Genomic DNA, 22,876 nt, shown 5'->3' with positions numbered 1-22,876 from the left:
GTCACCAAACGGTGGAAAGAACAAAGGTGCCCTTCAACGGACGAATGGATAATGAAGATATGGTCCATATATATAATGGAGTATTATGGCTCCATCAGAAATGATGAAGACCCAACCTTTGTATCAACATGGATGGGACTGGAAGAGATTATGTTGAGTGAAATAAGTCAAACAGAGAGAGTCAATTATCATATGGTTTCACTTATTTGTAGAGCATAAGAGATAACACGGAGGGCATAGGGAGATGGAAAGAAGTGAGTTGGGGGAAAATGGAGGGGGAGACAAACCATGAGAGATTGTGGACTCTGAGAAACAAACTGAGGGTTGGAGGGGAGGGAGGTGGGAGGTTGGGTGAGCCTGGTGTGGGTAGAGGGCACGTATTGCATGGAGCACTGGGTGTGGTGCATAAACAATGAATTCTGGAATACTGAGAAGAATAAATAAATAAATAAATAAAAAGATCTCTGCACCCTGGGATTAACATAGTCCTACACTATGATACACTGAGTACAAGTTGGAATTTAGCCCCTCAACATATACCTCAGCCAGGTCCCCTTGGACAGAGCATAACTATATGCCATGGCCCTGACAGGGAGAGGGACAATAATGTCTCATCACTGAACTTACTGTGCTTAGTAAGTTCAGTGATGCGACTTAAGACTTAAGACTTAAAAGGTGGTGGATAATTATACAGAAACTGAGAAAATCATAAAAATCGTCTAGACCTATCTAAAATCAGACCAAGATCACCAAATGGCCCCCAAATGTACCTGGTCCAAGAGAAATTTCTCTTGTTCAAAACTAGAAAGCCATGGAATGAATATTTAAGGCTTATACATAGTATAAGAGTACCCAGCTTTCTGTTTATGCAAATCTTTTTCTCTTAATATATAACCTTAACACTACATTTAGTGATTTCTAAAACTGCATTAGTTTGGAGTCTTATATAATTTAGGTGCAATTTTATGATAGAAGTAACAAGACTGAGACAACTTTTGGAATGAGGGCATATGCAGACCTTCTTCCCAGTCAAACGACTGGTAAAAATTATAACAAAACCAAAAATTGCCATTTAAAATCTCTACAAAATGTCCAGGATATACATCAAATGAAGAAACACTTATTAGAGAAAATCTAAGGAATGTGTCTGTGGTATCTGAGCCACAATCTGTTCCTTTCTTTGCCCCAACAGCCTCTTTCCTGAAGTTCAGAGTGAAAGGTGATCCACCTCATGTGGGTGCAGCCAAGAAACACACGCCCAGCCAAGAAATATGGTAATTCACTGGAGAGGACAGGCCCGCCTGCATTTCTCATCTCCTCAAGTCCCATGCTGGAGAAGCTAAATTCCAGCTTAAGAGTAGCTGAAAACTGGGGCACCTGGGTGGCTCAGTCGTTAAGCGTCTGCCTTCGGCTCGGGTCATGATCCCGGGGTTCTGGGATGGAGCCCTGCATCAGGCTCCTGGCTTGGTGGGAAGCCTGCTTCTCCCTCTCTCACTCCCCCTGCTTGTGTTCCCTCTCTCGCTGTGTCTCTCTGTCAAAGAAATAAATAAAAAAAAAAAAGAGTAGCTGAAAACTCTGGGGCTGCCTTCCTCCATCCAGCCCCCACTCATCCATGGACAGCTCTAGTCCAGGCACAGCAGTCTGAGAATACCAAAACCCCAACTGTCTCTGCCCCAACCTAACAAAAGAACCTCCAAATATACAAAGCAAAAACTGGGAGAACTAAAGGAAGAAATACACCATTCAACAATGAGTTAGAGACTTCCATACCTGACTTTCAATAATAAAAATAATAACCAGGCATAGGATCAAAAAAGAAATAGAACATTTCAACACAGAGGAGACCTAACAGATTATATATAGAACATTCCACTCAACAGTGGTAGAATACACATTCTTTTCCAGTGCACATGGATCACTCCCTAAGAGAAAACAAAGTGAGGACATGAAACACAAGTCAATAATCTTATTTTTTTTTTTAAGATTTTTTAAAAATTTGACAGAGAGAGATCACAAGTAGGCAGAGAGACAGGGAGAGAGGGAAAGCAGGCTCCCCGCTGAGCAGAGAGCCAGATGTGGGACTTGATCCCAAGACCCGGAGATCATGACCTGAGCCAAAAGCAGAGGCTTAAACCCACTGAGCCACCCAGGCACCCTAAAGTCATGTTTTGAACTGGGCACATGGCTCTACAGCTAATGACTATATTTTCCAGCAACCCCCATACTCCCCCACAGTTAAATTGATCAAATGACTAACCTGGCCAGTGGCATGTGAATTCATAAGGATTCCCATACCCTTGCCCTTCCCCTTAAAAGAACTGAAACATCTGTCTTGGACCCAGAGATGAAACTACTATCATCAGAGGCCCACTTCTGTTACGTGAGACCAAAATAAACAAAAACTAAGAAACAAAAAATGCTTCTATCTTTTCTAAGCCACTATATTTTGGGTCTCTCGGATACAGGCTATATACGCTAATATAAATCTCCTGCGAGCTCCTGGCTAACTCTTCTGGGTTAACGACCAACTGACCATGAGGTGCTGTTCTCATGTCATCAAGCAATTACATCTGACCTATTCCCACCTCCTTCAGAAGAAATAATAGTCTAGACCTTGCTACTCAGAATAATCCCTATTTTTCTAGGAAGCTTTCCATATGTTTCATTTATTTCTTTATTTCCATGTGGTTTATTAGACATTAGGCAGGTGTCACCAAATAACTTCTCACTTTCCAGGAGTCCCAAAGATATGGTGATGTTCACATTACTACTAATGCATTTTTCCATCAGACAGATTGGATCTATTGCTAGACACTCTAAGTTTAATAACCCAAATCAAACTACCATATAGTCTGCGATGAATCATGTCTTAATGAAAAAAAGAGCTAAAGATGACAACCTACGACCATCAGCTAATAGTGTGGTGGATGAGTGAAAAATCAGTGATTGAATATCCCAAGTCAATGAATGTCTCCCTATAGCACTGAAGACCGACCTCTAGGATGGCTACTCCTGCATCTTGATTGTTCTTGCCAATCTTAGCCTATTATGCTTTTGAGTATGATCACTCTCTTTAATGATATGTAAAACTTGGTGACCTACCAACAATTTCAGTTAAGTGACAGTAATAGATTATATTGTACTGTCCACTGTTCACTAGTCATCCTTATGAACAAGAGCTTATATATGAGAAAATTAGATGATCTATAAAGGGTTGGGAGTCAAAACAATGTCCTCAGGTTTTTTAAATCATCTTTATTCAAATAGCATCTTTAATTTATAAACATTTCAGGGAAACTAATGCCAATTAGTTTGTTAAAATATGCAAGTTTCTTGAGTATTTCATGAAATCAAATCTGAACAAAGAATGAGAGGAATAGAGGACTTAATAAATGCAACGTTTTATTCCAAGAAAAATCATGTCACAAGATATGTGACAGTTTTTCCTCCCTTCCTAGCTCCATAGCCCCATTCTCTCAAGAAAAATGAAGAAAACAAAATAGCTCAAGAATCATAAACTTGAAAGGCCAATAAGCTTGAGATTTAATAGGAAATTCAGAGAAATACATTAAGACCAAAGAGTCTGACAAAGTCTTGGGGTTTGATTTTATATTATTAAAATCTGACATACATTTTATATATAGGGACTATTTATATGTTCTGGGATAAAATGAAAAGCAAAATGATACCTACTACAGATACCAATCTTAGATCCCTGCCCCTTTCAAGGTCTTATGGATATTTTAGGCTAGAACAATGACAGCAAAATCTGTTTCCAAAAGCCAATTATAGAAGCCTATAAAGATAAAATTTAACTCACCTTCAGCATCCTTAACCATATCGAGTTTAAGAGCCTTTGTTCCATCAAAGCAAAATGCCTTGATGGAATTCAGCCCTAACAATAAAGCATTCTGTTTTATTTTCTCTACTTTGTTGGATATTTTATCCAGTGCTATTACTTCTCCCTAAAAAACAAACAAAACACACATAAAAATAAAGTGTAAACCCAAAGCAGTCATGACAACTATTAATAATGAGGAAAACTGGTAAAAAATTATGGTATTTCCTACTTTCTTCCCATCCCTAGTTTTAAAGCTGAATTCATTAACCAAATGTGTATCAAAGTTACATTAAAATACCTAAGTCTCATCCTTTTAAAAAACCCCATTCTTAGAGCAAGACAAACCAAGAAACAGACTCTTAACCATAAAGAACAAACTTCTGGTTAGGGGAAGCAGGTGGGGGGGGATAGGTGAAACAGGTGATGGGGATGAAGGAGGGCACTTTGTGATGAGGACCCACTGATTTATGGAAGGCCAAGCCACTACCGTAGTAATATTACACTGGGTAATTTAAATAAATTAACTGGAATTTAAATAAAAACTTCAAAAATAAATAAATACAAAATAGAAAAGCACATTCTTTCTAGTTCCAGTATTCTTATAGTACAGAGCTATTTTTTTTAAATATTTTATTTATTTACTTGACAGACAGCTATCACAAGTAGGCAGAGAGGCAGGCAGAGAGAGAGGAGGAAGCAGGCTCCCTGCTAAGCAGAGAACCCGATGCGGGGCTTGATTCCAGGACCCTGGGATCATGATCTGAGCCAAAGGTAGAGGCTTTAATCCACTGAGCCACCCAGGCACCCCATACAGAGCTATTTTTAATAAAATTCAAAACCATAAATAGTGTTTGCCATCTAAGAAACTTGAAAATATCTATTGGAGGCTAAGATTTTTAAAAAATCACCAATCTGATGTGCTTTGTTCACATCTGGAAGAATATGAACTAGTGTTCTGAGACTTCTGCTTCCTAGTGCTTTGGAATACAGATGAATGTTACTTGTAAAATCAATCCTCATCTCAATTTTTTCTGAGTTATACATGTAAACAAAATTCATGTCAATTATGACAACTATAACATAAAAATATTGACCTGTATATCACAGCAAAATGCTATAGACTTATAAAAAAAAAGTAGTTCAAAAATAATTTTATATGGCAACTCTTCGGTTAAAGTCAATGAAAATGAGGCCACTCTTTTCCGAATATATTGCGACATTCACATGATTTTTAAAAAATATACTATGAAATGATATTGCAGAGATGGTGAAATTAACTCTTCAGTGTCTTTTCTTGCTTTTTTTTCTTTTATATACACCATCCTTGTATGACAAATGCATCGCCTGCACAGATTACAATGCTGCTACACTTTCTGCGGTCATTTTTACACAGCACTATGAAACCGAACAACAGAACATGGACACACCTAAAATATCCAGTCTTTGGAAGACTTCTTACTAGACAGAATGAAGTATCTGTGGATACTTCTAAACAAATATAATAAACGTCCTATATCATAAATTAAGGGCTGATTATTATCTCTTCTTCAAAGCATATCATAATCTTGGGGGTATAGCTCAGGGGTAGTGCATTTGACTGCAAAGCATATCATAATCTTTACAATTAAGGATTTTGGGTAAACTGAAAATTGATTTGCATTAAACACTACAACTCCATAAAGTGAATCCTTTTATTTCATGTTCTGTGTTTTGTGCACTGGTGGTATTTAATGCTTTTTTCCTTAAGGCTTTAACTGTTACCACCTTAAATTCCTTCGGGACAAAGAAGAGTGTAAGTAAACAGGAAAGTACATCTCTAATGAATCAAGAGTATTAATACCCTAAAACTTGAACAACAAATATCTTTTCCTTCCTTTGTTACTTAAGGCCACTCACTGAGACTGTACTAGTGTTACCACAAGTTGTGTGTGTGTGTGTGTGTGTGTGGCTGCATATATGTACAGACTGCATATATTCATACACACATAGAACATATATACACTGCCTATATATTGTATGTAGATACACATAGAACATAGGTTTTAACTCTTCAATATGTTTATTGAAAATATAAATTTATTATGTATGTACATATGCATGTATGCATGTGAGTGTACATTATTTTCTTGCTCATGACACAGTGAATGTTTCAAAAATTGTAATAGTATCAAATACTAATATGCAGGTAATGTGAATTTTCATCAGAAGTCTTTGGATAAAATGATTTGTACTAATGAAAGGGAAAAGTTACAATTTCATCTTGGCACAGTAAATGTTCCTATTATTTTTTGTGCAAGGCTGCTTTTACCAATCTTTGGCATTTACAAGATTGCTTGTACCAAATGACCATCTTAAAAACCATCAAATATAGATCAGAAATGATCATCTGGTAAAGTCCAACATCTGGCACTCTAGGGAGTGGGCACACAGATATTACATCTTCTATCAACTGAATCAGAGCAGAAGGGCTCTGCTAAGCCTCACAGAACAGTATTTCTATGCTAGAAAGTCTTACACTACATGTAGGCAATTTTTCCTTATTTATAAAGGAGTACTATGAAAAAAAAACTGCCAAGTTTCCTAGGTGCCTAAGATTTCCTACCACTGTATAAATCTGAGCTAACTTAGAAAATATGAATGGATCCACTGTCCTCAGTCTTTTACTGTCTTTGCTATGCTCTTTACCCAGTTTAGATTCCATGCTATATCACATTACTCTTATACACATCCTGTGTCTTAGATACAAGCATGACAAAAAATGCTGCTGTGGTTAAATCCAATTCTTCACCAACTTCACATCCAAACCCGGAAGCTAAAAAATGCCCATCACTATCCCAACAAATCTTACCTTACATTCATGACCACTGTACTCACAGAGCCCATAGTGCAAACTGGAATTACTAGGACGTGTCCATAGCCCATTCTCACTTTCATTTTCCTAGATTAACATTTCATACCCCCTAGCTCTTACTACCTCCTTCCCCATCCCCCCCCCCTTTTTTTAATATTTCATTTATTTATTTGACAGAGAGAGAGTACAAGTATGCAAAGCAGCAGGCAGAGGGAGAGGGAGAAGCAGACTCCCTGCTGAGCAGGGAGCCCGATGCAGGACTCGATCCCACAACCCCGGGATCATGACCTGAGCCAAAGGCAGCTACCTAACCGACTGAGCCACCCAGGCGCCCCCCCCCCATCCCCATTCTTATCTGATGACCTTGCTCCATATTTCATTGAAAAGACCCAAACAACCAAAAGAAACCTTCCTACCTCTTACCACATTGAACGGCCCACCAATATCTGCACCCACGTGCTCCACCCCCCCCTCCTATTTCCAAGGATAAACTGCCGCATGCTACCATCTAAAGCCATGTGTGCATCAGACTGTATCCCATTTCCCCTCCTCAAAAATACAGTTAGCAATTTCCCCTTTTAATGGATCTCTCATTAGCATACAAACATGATCATTTCTCTCATCTTAAAGTACTTCCTGAGTTCATCTCCAACTACTACTCCATTTCACTGTATTCCTGTACAAATAACTCCCCCAACCACCCCTGCCAAAGGAGTGGTCTTGATTCACTTTCTTGGATTCCTCTCATTCTCAATCCAAGCAAGCATTTCCACTCAACCTTATGATAAGGTTGCCCATCACCGGCCTGGTGCTAAGCCCACTGGAAGTTCTCAGCCCTCACTTTTTGTGGCCCGGCGGCAACATCTGACACAGCTGATCTCTCTACTGTCTTTCAATCCCTTTCTTCCCATTGTTTCCAGGCTGTCATACATACTCCTCTGGTTTTCCTCTGACATCGCTGGCCATTCCTTCTCCTTTCCCCAACCTCTGAATGTTGGCACACAGCACCCACACGGCTCAGTCTTCCAGCCTCTTCTACTCTCTGTTGCCACCCATATCAGTTTTATGGCTTTACATATTATCTATAAGCTGACGACTTGCAAATTCCTATTTTATATATCTTTACACTTCCAATCTATATATTTATTTCCAGTCTATACCTCTGTCCTGAACTCTAGGCTCAAATATCCAATTGCCTGCTCAACATCATCCGTTGCAAGTCTAACAGACACTTCAGTTTAATATCTCCAAAACTAACTTTCTGACTTTTCCCTGCAGAACTTGCTCCTCCCATAGTCACCCTTACCCAAAATCTGTAGGAGTCACCCTTGATCACTCTCTCATTTCCATAACCCACATCCAGTGCATCGGCAACTCCTTACAACTCCACCTTAAACACGTCTCCAGAACTTCTTGCCACCTCCATAATGCTTCCCTGAATTACTGTCTCAGACCAGTCACCCCTGCCCTCCTCCAGTCTGTTTTAAAGGCAATAGCCAAAAGGATACTGGAAATAGTAAAGAGGCATATGTCACTCTTCTGTGACTTCACATCACTTGAGCACAGCCAACATCCTGTGAGACCCTACCAATAGCTAGACCCAAACAGCTAGACCCCGAGCGTCCCTCTCTCTGGTCTCTTTTCTTCCTCCTGTCTTTCTCACTCTGTCTTTCATAGCAAAATGCAGCAAAATGCAGAGGTTCCTCCAACAAGTCAGGTGTGCTCCAGCCTCAGAGCAACCACACCTGCTTTTTCTCAAGAGAAAACATGCATCCCACAGACCTCCATGTTGCTCATCACCTCAAAGTCTTTCCTAAAAAACCATCTTCACAGGGTGTATTTCTCACCACCCTCCTAAAAACTTCATACCCACTCCCCTCCACAGTCCCGATGCCCCTCCCCTTCCTCTCTTGCTCACCAGCACCCTTACCTCAATTCTACATGCCATAACTTGTATTCATTTAGTTTATTATCTGTCTCCTCCTAACTAGAAGGGAAGCTACACGACGAAGACAATTTTGGTCTCAGTGGTTTATTGCTGCATCCCCAGTACTTGGCATATATAAATACTATCTGTTTAATCAACCAACCAACCAATTAAAATATGTCTCCAGATCAAAGTAGGTGAAGATAATAGTGTGTCTAAGCATTTCAGGAACCATGTAATTTTATGATTTGAAACAAGAAGAAAGATAGCATCAACTGGCCCTATTCTTCTTGAGCTGAAGAATCTTAGGTGCAGCACAGAATGGTCACAGTGAGTGACAAAGTCACACTGAGTTTGAAACACAAAGTAACCCATAATGAAAGGAAACATACTGTCAAATGCATGTATGTGGGGGAAAAGCCGTAAAATCTGAAATAAAGTCATCCAAGACTTACTATATTTTATGACAATGCAACAGGCTTAATAATTAATCCAGATCATAAGGTTTTTATGAATCTCAAGAAAATGTGTTTGATGTGCACATGTCATAATGTACATATATATTATCAATGTATATATTGGTACTTCAATAACGTGCTATCCAATTAAGTTTCAGAGGCAGATTTTAGTAGTTTAAAAAGCGTCAAGTCTGATAATCAAGAACATAAAAAAATCTCTTAAATGTTGCATTTAAATGTAATTTTATGAAGAAGACTTCTACTCTACAAATGTATTAGTAAATTTGGGATTCAAGAAGATCTTCAGATAGTCTTCATAAATGATAATTATCTACTGAACTCAACATGTGATGAATGCCATTACTGAACAGTCTTCACTTTGGCCGAATCTGAAATAATTCAGATTATAAATGTCTATATAATGTTCCATAAGTTACGTGAGGTTCCACCTTCAACACTAAAACATGTAGTATGTTGAGAGTAGTTTTTGCTGTGAAGACAGTCTCACCTGATCATGCATTAATGCTGCAATGTGTGTTGTTTTGCCTCCGGGTGCTGCACACAAATCCAGAATCTTCTCTCCAGGTTGAGGATCTAGAACATGAGCCACTACAGCAGATGGCAAATTCTATAAAGGAAAAAAAAAATCAACTACCAATGATTCTAAGTCCTTTTAAAATTCAGAATAAGAGAACATAAAGAAATCTTTGGAGGTAATCCAGTACAACATCCTCTGTCAAGAATAGGTTTTCTGTAAACATACCAGTGTCAGAATATTCAGTTTCCAAGAGTATCCTATGATCTCACTGGACATTCATACACGAGACACACACATGCACGATGCATTTCCCCTATCAATTTAGTTAAAAAAGCACATTTTTTCCCCCTCAATTCAGCAGTCTCAATATTTTGAAGGCCAAAGCCCTTTCAGAAATATAACAAAGCTCTGGATCTTTTTCTAAGAAAAATGTAATTTTGTAATTTCAAGTGCTCCACCCACTTAAGAATTCTAGTTTTATGCTACTAATGCCACTCAAAGACATCTGGGTTCCTATCTCCCCGCCATTACCACATTTCTGTAGGAGAAAAGTAAAATGTAAACCAATCTTACTATTTCTGATTGGCACCTAGAAATATGAGATTGGACAACTCATGTATCTACAGCAATAAGCCATACGGCAACCAGTTACATTATACCATTAAATCATTATTAGTTAAAAAAAAATCATTATTAGTTTTGATCACATAAGGATTGCTATTCTAGGGTAACAATTTGCCTTAAATAAAACAGAATAATATCCCAAAGTAATGCATTTTTTTAAAATATTTTATTTCACAGAGAAATTGCACACAAGGTGGAGGTAGAGGGTGAGAAGCAGATTTCCCGCTGAACAGGGAGCTTAATGCAGGACCCTGGGATCATGACCTGAGCCAAAGGCAGATACTTAACTGATGGAGCTACCCAGGTGCCCCCGTAATGCATTGTTTTTTTTTTTTTTTTTTTTTAAAGATTTTATTTATTTATTTGAGAGAGAGACAGTGAGAGAGAGCATGAGCGAGGAGAAGGTCAGAGGGAGAAGCAGACTCCCCATGGAGCTGGGAGCCCGATGCGGGACTCGATCCCGGGACTCCGGGATCATGACCTGAGCCGAAGGCAGTCGTCCAACCAACTGAGCCACCCAGGCGTCCCATGCATTGTTTTTAAAGTAATGTATTTTCTAAATTACTTTTCAAGAAAAAGCAGTAGAGGCTAATAAGCAATTAAAACACTTTTGGGCAACAGAAGTTTTTTTTTTTTTTTTAAAGGCTAAAATCAGCTGAGAAAAAGAAGAGAACATGTACAAAGGTTGGGTTTTTTTGTTTTGGTTTTGTTTTTTATTTTTACTGCTTTACCAAAGGTAGATCAGAAAAATAAATCACAAAAAGTATGGTAATAGAAAAAAAAACTTAGATTTGAAATAACTCGCTAAGGTTATGTTTCAATGTCATTAAATATTTTACCGTGACATATACTTGCCTGTAAAAATAAGTAGCTGGGCAGTACATTGTCAAATGAGGGGCTGAGATATATTGGTTCTGTCATTCTTATGCCTATACCTCTGAAAAGTAGAAAAATCAAACATTAGTCTGCATAAATTCCTGAGTCCATACAAATTCAACTTCCAGGAACATACCCACATTGCACAACAAATAAAAGATGTTCTCCCTTTTTAAAAACCTGTTTTACTCAATACCACAATACTTAGGCTATTCCTGTGAATTTTTCATGACTTGTTCCTTGCAATAGAAGGCCATCAGAAAGCTAAAAAGGATAGTTCCATATATTTTTCATTTAGGCACAAAGGAGTTTCTTCAGAGAGTTGAACAATTGAGAAAGGCAAAGAACGTGAATCTTTTTTTTTTTAACATAGCTATGCAATTAAAAATACTATTTATGTTAACATAAAGCATTTATTTTTAATGCCAGAATACAGTGTTATGTCTCAGGTGTACAATATCGTGATTCAACATTTCTATATATTACTTAGTGCTCATCTCTTATATACTACATATAAGTATATAAGAGTATACTCGTAAGTATACTCTTTTTTTCTTTAAAGATTTATTTATTTTAGGGGTGCCTGGGTGGCTCAGCCATTAAGTGTCTGCCTTCAGCTCAGGTCATGATCCCATGATCCTGGGATCGAGCCCCACATCAGGCTCCCTGCTCTTCAAGGAGCCTGCTTCTCCTTCTCCCACTCCTCCTGCTTGTGTTCCCTCTCTTGCCATGTCTCTCTGTCAAATAAATAAAATCTTTAAAAAAAAATTATTTATTTTAGAGAGAGAGAGAGAGAGCACATGAATGCATGAGAGAGGGTGGGGCAGAGGGAAAGGGAGAGAGTCACAAGCAGACTCAGCACTGAGTTTGGAGCCTGATGTGGGGCCAATCTCATGACCCTGAGATCACGACCTGAGCTGAAACCAAGAGTCAGATGCTTAATGGACCACACCACAGAAGCACCCCAGGATAAGCACACTCTTAATCCCTTTCACCTATTTCACCCATCCCTACCCACCTCCCCTCTGAGAACCACCAGTTTGTTCTCTACAGATAAAAGTCTGTTTTTTGATTTGTCTTTTTTCCCCTTCATCCATTTGTTTTGTTTCTTAAATTCCACATATGAAATCATATGGTATTTGTCTTTCTCTAACATCTGAATCTTTATTTGTTGATTCATTCTAATCTTTCTGGTAACAGATTCATGATCACTGTTAACAGCTTTTAATTCAATAAACATTTTCTGAATGCTTCAGTTTGCAAGGCACGATGCCTAGGTACCTGTATGAAAAATAAAAATATACCTAAGAATCATGCTGATGCTAAGCAACCACAAATACGCCACACAACTCGCTCATCTCTTTAGAGAGTAACTGCCCAGTACTGACACAATCCTCAAGATGAGCTTTTCTACCTTTATCCCATGTTAAAAGTGGCAGTGGAACTGATCAGAGCAGGAAGGGCCAGGACCCAGGAGAACATGGTGGCCGATGATTCATTAGCACAAACACTGTCATCTGGGAGTGGCTGTCAGAGACCATCACAGGGAAGAGAAAGCACACAAATACTGCTGGAGAAAGCCAAACATGGCCTGGTGTATCAGGCCATGCCACTGACAGCAAAAAAAAAGAGAAATCAACACCATGTTCCAGGGATTAGAGGGGCAAAGAAAAAGTGCATTCTGGTAATAAAGGCAAGATTAGGAATCTGGATTTAAACCAGGTACAGGAGTACAAGCAAGGAAGAGAATCTAAACAGGGAGAACAAGAACAAACTCCTCCGGTCCAGTACACTAGATGAGGTCAGAGCTTCTGAACCAGTGTTCACGGAGAAGCATCTACATGGATGGTTTGCACTCAGCTTTATGTAGGGAAGTGGGCTCATTTTACCCATAATACTCCTGACACCAAGTGTGTGGCGTTTTCTCTCACACCACCTGGGAGTCCTCCACTCCAGTTCAGTCCTGACACAATCTGCCAGGGGTTACTATGAGATGCCATGGGCTCAACAGTTGGATCCGACACCAGTGTAGCTCCAGATGCCAGTGGCACGTCTGGGTTGCCATCTGTACCTCTCATCAATGGGCTGCAAATTTGGGGGTTTCCACACTGCCCTCCTCAGGTTTGAAAATTCACTAGAACAACTCACAGAACTCAGAACAACACTTACTAGTACGGTTTACTATGGAGAATACAACTTAGAAATGGCCAAAGGAAAGAGATGCACAGGAGAAGGTAAGGGAGAGAGGTATATGGTTCACCACTCCCCCGGTGCCTAGATGTGTTCACCAACCTGAACCCCACCATCTAGGAGTCTTTATGGAGGTTTCATGACATAGGCATGATTGATTAATTCACTGACCACTGGATATGAACTCAATTTCCAGGCCCTCTCCCCTCCCTGGAGATTTGGGGGTAGAGCTACAAGTTCCAACATTCTAAATACAAGGTTGGTTCCTCCAGCAAGTGCCTTCCAGAAGCTATCAAGGGACCCCCAGCTACCAGTCACCTCATTAGCATATAAAAGACACACATCACTGCAGAGATTCCAAGGATTTGGGGAGCTGTGAGCCAGAAACCCAAAGACCAAATTATTATTATGCCACAACAGGATCGGTTTACACTGCTCTTTAGATGAAATGATTTCTGTAGATACTCATGGACTGCAAGTGCAGTGCTTATGACTACGATGTCCACTCAGTGCTAACATCCTTTGTCATACAATAAACGTTAATTCCTTTCTCCTTCTACCCATCCCTTTTATCCTCACTTGTTTTGTTTACCACTTGATAGGTCTGAATCTGTACTTTTAATCAGAGTTAAATCAGACTTAATCAGTTAGTCTTTGGTCCTTGCTCCAGCCAGGATCAAATCTAAACATTTCCCACATAGTTCCTGCCCCTGACCAGAAAAAATACAAAGGAATCTTCTGAAAAGTCACAGCCTCACATTCAAAAGTCAGTCGTTTGTTGACACCACAGTGCACTGACCTTGATCAACATCTCAGCCCCAGCCCAGTCTGGACACACTACTGGACACCTTGAATTCCATGACCTGCTCACTCTTTCATAATTTAAATGACTTTCTGACTTGCAGGACACTAGTCCTCTGAAAAATACTCAAACATTAACATTTATATGTCTGCCTTTCTAATCCAGTTCCTACCTAGCGCTTCAAGTTCTGCTATTTCTTTGAGTACTCCTTCTGACCACCAGCACAAGTAGTCCATCTTTCCAGTATTCAACTTAAAACAACTTGACAAGGAATAATTTAAACCAATTATTGTTCCAGTATGGGATTATGTATCTTTCTTTTTGACTATTTGGGGGGGGGATAGGGCAAATTTTATTTTTAAAAATTTTTAAGGTTTTATTTTTATTTATTTGAGAGAGAGCATGGGCATGGGGACTGTACAGGGAGAGAGAGAAGGCGGCTCCCTGCTGAGCAAGGTGCCCAATGCAGGGCTCTATCCCAGGACCCAGGGATGATAACCCGAGCCAAAGGCAGATGCTTGACCAACTAAGCCACCCAGGCACCCCACAAAAAAATCTTTAATAAAAAATAAAACTGTTTTTGTAATATATATCTCAATATAATAATGCAAAGCACCAGATCTCATATGATAAAAAGGCTGTTAGTAAATTAATCTACCTCTATGAAGTCTATGACTGAACTCCACTGTAATTTAAGAAAACAAAGGGTGCAAATTTATACTTCAATAACAAAGTACCACTAGTAGACATAGTTCTAAAATTTTAAAAGAAACATGATATATGCATAGCATTTCTTTGTTATGGAAGCATGCTCTTCTCATATAGGCAGAAAAAGAAATCCTAAGAGCATACTGAATGCTGAGTTTAAAAGTTGAGTTAAAAAAAAAAACTGGGGTACCTAGGTGGCTCAGTGGGCTAAAGCCTCTGCCTTAGGCTCAGGTCATGTTCCTGGGATCCTGGGATTGAGCTCCGCATTGGGTGCTCTACTCAGCGGGGAGCCTATTTCCCCCTCTCTCTCTGCCTGCCTCTCTGCCTACTTGTGATCTCTGTCAAATAAATAAATAAAATCTTAAAAAAAAAAAAACAACAACTTTCTGAAAGATGGCTATCTGCTACTTCTACCAACAAACATTACTCAGAAAGGTCTGTCAGCAAAGTTATTGGAACTACTACTAGACCTAGAAAATGGATGAAGAGAGCCCTCACAACAAGGGACAACACCAAGATGAGTAGAAGAGGAAAAAATATAATCTTGCTAAGGCAAAAACTACAACTCTGGAGCATCATTCCACGGTCAGAACAGACCTCAAAGAAATGTTATCTCCCTGAGGAGAGATTCAAACTCCACATCTGACAGCCCAACCCTTAGATAATGCATTAAGAGATGAGCTTCCAAATCATCTGGCCTTAAAAACCAATACAAAGTATGTCCAGGAAAACTACAAAACTAAGGAAAAGAAACCCTGCTCATAAAGAACTTACACAGAAACTCAACCCAGAAACCAGTACAAATGGTTTCAAATCAGATCAAAACCACATCAAAAAGATCAAAAAAGATCAAAAGCCAGTTCAAAAAGCACATAGACCATAGGTGAAGTAGGCCTACTTACTAATCTTGGAGCACCTGATGAAGGGGATGGGGGAGGGGAGCCCTCCTGAGGAGTAAGACACTGCTGACAGCCATTTTTTTTTTTTAAGATTTTATTTATTTATTTGTCAGAGAGAGAGAGAGAGAGAGAGAGAGAGAGCACGAGCACAGGCAGACAGAGTGGCAGGCAGAGGCAGAGGGAGAAGCAGGCTCCCCACAGAACAAGGAGCCTGATGTGGGACTCGATCCCAGGACGCTGGGATCATGACCTGAGCCGAAGGCAGCGGCTTAACCAACTGAGCCACCCAGGCGTCCCTGACAGCCATTTTTGCTATCTTGTTCTGCCCTGCTGATGCTGGAGATGACAGACACCATTTTGAAATCCTCTCTCTATAATGCTACTGCCAGGGTGTATGCCCCACTGAGAGCCCCATACAACCCTGTCCCTCAGAAGAGCCTCGCAGTCTATAGCACTCCATCCACCAGCACACCTGTATCCATCAGGAATAGGCCTCCAGCTAAACAGGCAGGGGAGAGAAGCCAGCCTCACCTAAGAGTGCACCTGCAGCTGTCAGGGGGCTCCCATAAGAGGAGGACACACACAGCCCACTCAGGAGACACCCCTGAAGCACCTGTGTCTGGGTACCAGGGTAAGAGAATTGCACTACTGGGCCCTACAGGACATCGCTTACATAAAAGCCACTCCTTCAAAGCCAGGAGATGTAGATGAACTACCTAATACACAGAAACACAGAGTTAGGCATAATGAGGAGACAAAAGAATATGTTCCAAACAAAAGAATAACACAAAACATCAGAAAAAGAACTAAACAGAATGGAAATAAACAATTTATCCAATAGAAAGTCCACAGTAATCGCCATAAAACTGCTCATCAAACTCGGGACAAAAAAGGATAAACACAGTAAGAACTTCAACAAAAAGAAAAGATTAAAAAGTTCCAATCAGAGCTAAAGAATAACAAAAATAAAAATACACTACAGGGAACAAACAGCAGATTAGTAATACAGAAGAACAGGGCAGTGCTCTGGAAAACAAGGTAGTAAAAAAAATCACCCAAACTGAACAACAAAAAGAAAAAGGAATTTTAAAAATGAGAATAGTTTAAGGGACCTCTGAGCTAACATCAGGTGCACTAACACTCCCTGTATAGGAGTCCCCGAAAGAGGAGAGAGATAGAGAAAGGAGCTGAAATTTTATTTGAGAAATAATAGATGAAAACTTCTGTCATCTGGCAAAGGAAACAAATGTCCAGATCTAGGAAAAAGAGAATCCCCAAAATGATGAACCCAAAGAGATCCACACCAAGATGCATCATAATTAAAGGGTCAAAAACTTAAAATAATGACAGACCTTTAAAAGCAGCAGGAAAAAAAAATAGTTATATACAAGGGAACCCCCATAAGGCTATCAGCTGATTTCTCAGCACAAACTTTGCAGGCCAGGAGAGAATGAGTGGCGCAATACATTCAGAGTGCTTACAATCAAGAATACTCAGTAAGGTCATCATTCACAATTGATGATGGAGATAAAGAGTTTCCCAGAGAAGCAGAAGTTAAAGGAGTTCATCACCCCTGATCTAGTTTTATAATATTAAACAGACTTCTCCAAGGAAAGGCCGTAACTCGAAATAAAACACATGAAAGAAAAAAAACTAACTGGTAAAGGCAATATATCGTAAAGGTAGTGGATCTACCACTTACAAAGCTAGTCTGAAGGTTAAAAGATAAGAGTAGTAAAATCAACTATATCTATAATAATTAGTTAAGGAATACATAAAATAAAAAGATGTAAAATATAATGGCGGCAGGGAGGGAAGAAACGTTTTGGAATGTGTTTATATTTAAGCAACCACACGTGAAATGGACTGTTATATACATAGGTTACTATAGACAAATCTCATGGTTACTACAAACCGAAAACCTATAATAGGTACACAAAAAATAAAGAGGAAGTAATCCAAGCATAACACTAAAATAACCAAATCCCAAGAGAAGAACATAGGATTACAAAAACATTCAGAAAGCAAACAACAAAATGGCAATAAGTACACATATATCAGTAATTACTTTAAAGGAAAGTGAACTAAACAATCCAAGCAAAACACATAGCATGAAGGAATGGACCCATCTATAAGCTGACTATAAGAGATTCATGTCAGACCCAAAGACAAATACAGACTGAAAGTACAGGGCTACAAAAAAATATTCCATGCAAATGAAAATAAAAAAGAAAGTAGGGGTAGCAATACATGTAGGACACAAAACAGACTTTAAAACAAAGGCTGTAGGGGCGCCTGGGTGGCTCAGTGGGTTGAGCCGCTGCCTTCGGCTCGGGTCATGATCTCAGAGTTCTGGGATCGAGCCCCGCATCGGGCTCTCTGCTCGGCGGGGAGCCTGCTTCCTCCTCTCTCTGCCTGCCTCTCTGCCTGCTTGTGATCTCTCTGTCAAATAAATAAATAAAATCTTAAAAAAAAAAAGGCTGTAATAAGAGAGAAAGAGCATTACATAATCATAAAGAGAATCATTAATAATAGTAACGATTATAGTAGGGGACTTTAACACCACATTTACATCAGAGGATAGATCACAAAACAGAAAATAATGTAATAACAGCAAACAACACATCAAACTACATGGACTTGATACATACAGGATATTCAATCCCCAAACAGCAAACAAACAAACAAAAAACAAATGGCAGAATACACATTCTTCTCAACTGTCCATGTAACATTTTTCTGGATAGATCATGTTATGCCACAAAACAAATACTAATTTAACAAGACTAAAATCATATCAAGCTTCTCTTCCTACCACAACAATATGAAACTAGAAATCAATTTTTTTTAAGATTTTATTTATTTATTTGACAGACAGCAATCACAAGTAGGCAGAGAGGGAGGCAGAGAGAGAGGGAGGAAAGCAGGCTCCCCGCTGAGCAGCGAGCCCGATATGGGGCTCAATCCCAGGACCCTGAGATCATGACCTGAGCCGAAGGCAGAGGCTTAACCCACTGAGCCACCCAGGTGCCCCAGAAACCAGAAATCAATTATAAGAAAGTAGACATTTTAAAAAATGTAGAAATCCACCACAGGAAGAAATGAGTCCACTGATAAATGAATGGATTAAGAAAATGTGGTACACACCCACACATACACACACACACAAAGGAATATTAGTCATAAGAATAATATTTTGCCGGGGCGCCTGGGTGGCTCAGTGGGTTAAGCCGCTGCCTTCGGCTCAGGTCATGATCTCAGGGTCCTGGGATCGAGTCCCGCATCAGACTCTCTGCCCAGCAGGGAGCCTGCTTCCCTTCCTCTCTCTCTGCCTCCCTCTCTGCCTACTTGTGATCTCTGTCTGTCAAATAAATGGATAAAATCTTTAAAAAAAAAAAAAAAAGAAAGAATAATATTTTGCCAACATGACAACACAGACTGTCCCAGAGGGTATTACGCTAAGTGAAGTAAGTTAGTCAAAAACAAATACCGTATGATTTCACTTATATGTGGAATCTAAAAAACAAATGAACAAACAAAACAGAAACAGAAACATAGACACAGAAATCTGATGGGTGCCACAGAAGGGGGTTGGGGTAACGAATAAGGTGAAAAAGACTAACTTTAAGATACATCATAGGAAATATAGTTAATAATATTGTTAACTTTGTATAACCACAGATGGTAATGCCTTATTGTGGTGACCACTTCCTAATGCATATGAATATTGAATCACTGTGTTGTACACCTGAAATACAGTATTATATATCAATTATAATTCAGGAAAAAAAAAAATCAAGCCAGTCACAAAAAAAGAGAGGGTGGAGAGTGTACCACTAATAACAGAACCAAAGGAGGAAGTCAAAATGTCAATTTTCTATTACAGACCTAAAGATAAACAGAACATATATAAGCTTTATCTTTATATTCATAAAGTCTTCTAAGGAAAATAAAATCTTTGCTCTTGGCCACTTGGAAAGTACTGCTATCCACAGTTAGTTAATCCAATAGTCTGTCTCTTCAAAGGAATTAATTTCAACTATAAACCCAGACTGCTGCAACATGAAAACTGTTCTAGGAATCAGGGATGTAGTCCAGTTCTGCACAGATAAATTCAGTTTTCAGCATGTCTACATCAGATGTCAATGGTGGAGTAATGGAGTTGTCCACAGAATTCCTTAGACTGAAAATATGATGCAAAATGACTCTGGATCACCAAAAGATTTAATTTATTTAGAAACAGTAGCAACTCAAGATGATTTAAAACTGTTTTTTAATTTGGTTTGAGTAAATCCAAATGTTCTTTTTTAAAAAAGAAAGATTCGAGAGAGAGCATCTGTGAGCATGAGCCAGGAAGGGGCAGAGAAAGATCTACAACAGACTCCACACTGAGCGTGGAGCCTGACATGGGGACCGATCCCATGACCATGAGATCATGACCTGAGCTGAAATCAAGAGTTGGACACTCAACCGACTGACCTACCCAGACACCCCAGATTCAAGTATTAATTCTTGACCACAAGTAGCCATGTGACTCCTGGCTTTCTGATAAAAAAAAAATTTTTAATAAAAACTTTAATTTAAAATTTAATTTAATTTAATTTAAAAACTTTAATTTAAACATTTACTTTTACCCAAAAGTAATTTTTCAAAAAAACATGGAAATACGCATTGAGCAATTATTTTCCAAATTTATACCAAAAAAATTTTATAATGCAATTAGATATATATTTTTTAAAAGATTTTATTTATTTGCCAGAGAGAGAGAGCACAAACAGAGGAAATGACAGGCAGAGAGAGAGAAAGAAGCAGACTCCCGCTGAGCAGAGAGCCCGATGTGGGACTCGATCCCAGGACCCTGGGACCATGATCTGAGCTGAAGGCAGCGGCTTAACCCTCTGAGCCACCCAGGCGCCCCTAGATATATTTTTTACATTGTTTTTATTTTCCTCAAACCACCAAAAAGATGCATATTTCCCCCAAACATTTGATGACATACCTTAGTTCAGGTAGTCCACTGAAGATTTCTTTGCGGCTTAGTTCAGAAATCCCATTTCCAAGAAATACTTTTGTTCCATCAAATTCTTTGGCTCCTTTTTTGCATTTGCCTTTAATATCAGAGTATACAGAAATAACATCTCCAGCTTTCATAACTAAGAAAAAAGAAAAGTGGCTTATGCTAATTAGACCATATTTTGGTAGAAGAATAGTGAAAATTCTTTAAGCTATACTCGGGACATCTAAGGGCATCAATAGTGAGCTGAAGAGGTCTAAACTGGCTCTTTATCTCAAAATAACCCCTTATACTTTTAAATGTTCATAACAATATATCTAATGGGAGATTATTTTTCTAGAACAAAAAAATACAAGTTTAAAAACATCCTATCTAAATTGGAACCCTTTAGCGAAGCAGAAAATGAAGGATATTTAATATTTAAATTGTTTTTTCCAAACCTAACATTCCCTAAACAATTTCATATAAGTTTTGGTATCTTTGGCTCACTCCTCAAAGTTCTAAGTTTTCTTTAAAAAGACTCATCAAAAATATACACTAAAATCCCTCAAAGAAATGTTTCTAAATCCCATAACCCTGTTGTTATTTCTCTGGTTTTCTATTATAGCGATTAAGGCAGAGATTTTAATGATAAGTACATTCCTATATAGTACACTAGAATCCCTCAAAGAAATGTTTCTAAATCCCATAACCCTGTTGTTATTCCTCTGGTTTTCTATTATAGCAATTAAGGCAGAGATTTTAATGATAAGTACATTCATATATATGTCTGTGTGCATGTATGTATATACATGAGCGTGTGTATACATAGGTACATGTACCTACGTCTGTATATATATATGTGTATATATATGTACATACTCAGAACACCTTGAAACTACACAGCATATAGAGTTGATTCTTTTTTTTTTTTTTTAGATTTTATTTATTTATTTGACAGACAGAGATCACGAGTAGGCAGAAAGGCAGGCAGAGAGAAAGGAGGAAACAGGCTCCCTGCCCAGCAGAGAGCCCGATGTGGGGCTCGATCCCAGGACCCGGGGATCATGACCTGAGCCGAAGGCAGAGGCTTAACCCAATGAGCCACCCAGGCGCCCCTGGACTTGATTCTTATGGCTGATTAAGTTTATGTTTTGTAGCCATTTCATTAAATGATTTTCAGTAACCAATCCCACTGACTTTTTTTTTTTAAGACTTTATTTATTTATTTGACAGAGAAAGATCACAGTAGACAGAGAGGCAGGCGGGGGGGGGGGGAAGCAGGCTCCCCGCTGAGCAGAGAACCCGATGCAGGACTCGATCCCAGGACCCTGAGATCATGACCTGAGCCGAAGGCAGCAGCTTAACCCACTGGGCCACCCAGGCACCCCCACTGACTTTAATAATGGGAAACTCAATTCCACTTTCATGTTCTTAGACATAGCCTGTCATAAATTTGTCTAGCACATTAACTTGGGAACAGTAGTGAGCAGTCTATCAACTAGGGCATTCGAAGGACTGTTCAAATCACATAGATCAAACGTCAATGAACTTTTCCTACAAAAGACAAGTGAATTCCTTGGGCTTTATGAGCCACATAAAGTCTCTTGGCATATTCTTCTTTGTATTTTTTTAAAACAATCTTTTCAAAATGGAAAACCCATTTTCAGCTGTGAGTCATGCAAAAACAGACATGGGCCAGACTTGGCCAGTAGTTTAACACAACCTAATGTAGGTCAAATTATTCGCTTCATAGATAAAATAACCTAAGTCCACAGACCGAATAACTTTTGAATAGATCAAAACCCATGTGTCTTGACTTCAAGCCCAATAAATTAAGACTGAACCACAGTGACTAGCTTATTAAGCACATGTCATCAACTGAGTGAGTAAATTAAGAATAGTGGCTTTTATTCCAATATTAAGATCCCAAGTTCTAAAGGTTACCCTCACAAATAACGGAAGTCTGAGGGCAATGGAGTTAAGAATACAAAATAAAATTTCACTGACATCTTACACTCTATTAATCAGTAATGATCCCATAAACATCATCTCACACACTCTTTTATGGAAAAAAAATGGCAAAAAACCATATACAGATGCCCAACCCTAAATTTGAAATGCATCTGAGTGATCGTTTAATACGTTTTCCACTTGATAATGTATACA

At 38.9% G+C, this 22,876-nt stretch overlaps 1 protein-coding gene across 5 annotated transcripts in view; it reads right to left on the bottom strand.

Moving 5' to 3' along the window:
• The window catches only part of NSUN6 (NOP2/Sun RNA methyltransferase 6), a 61,806-nt gene that overhangs the window by 23,122 nt on the left and 15,808 nt on the right, over positions 1–22,876 (bottom strand). For all 5 annotated transcript variants that reach the window (XM_047743573.1, XM_047743572.1, XM_047743570.1 and 2 more), the window contains exons 5-8: positions 20,714–20,867; positions 11,095–11,176; positions 9,586–9,705; positions 3,821–3,965 (exon numbers count right to left, since the gene is read on the bottom strand). In XM_047743573.1, coding sequence (XP_047599529.1) covers positions 3,821–3,965; positions 9,586–9,705; positions 11,095–11,176; positions 20,714–20,867 — 501 coding nt within the window. The remainder of the gene's footprint in view (positions 1–3,820; positions 3,966–9,585; positions 9,706–11,094; positions 11,177–20,713; positions 20,868–22,876) is intronic.

The sequence above is a fragment of the Lutra lutra genome, chromosome 8 (genome assembly GCF_902655055.1).
Source record: "Lutra lutra chromosome 8, mLutLut1.2, whole genome shotgun sequence".
NCBI lineage: Eukaryota > Metazoa > Chordata > Mammalia > Carnivora > Mustelidae > Lutra > Lutra lutra.
This window is presented reverse-complemented; position numbering and strand designations above follow the sequence as displayed.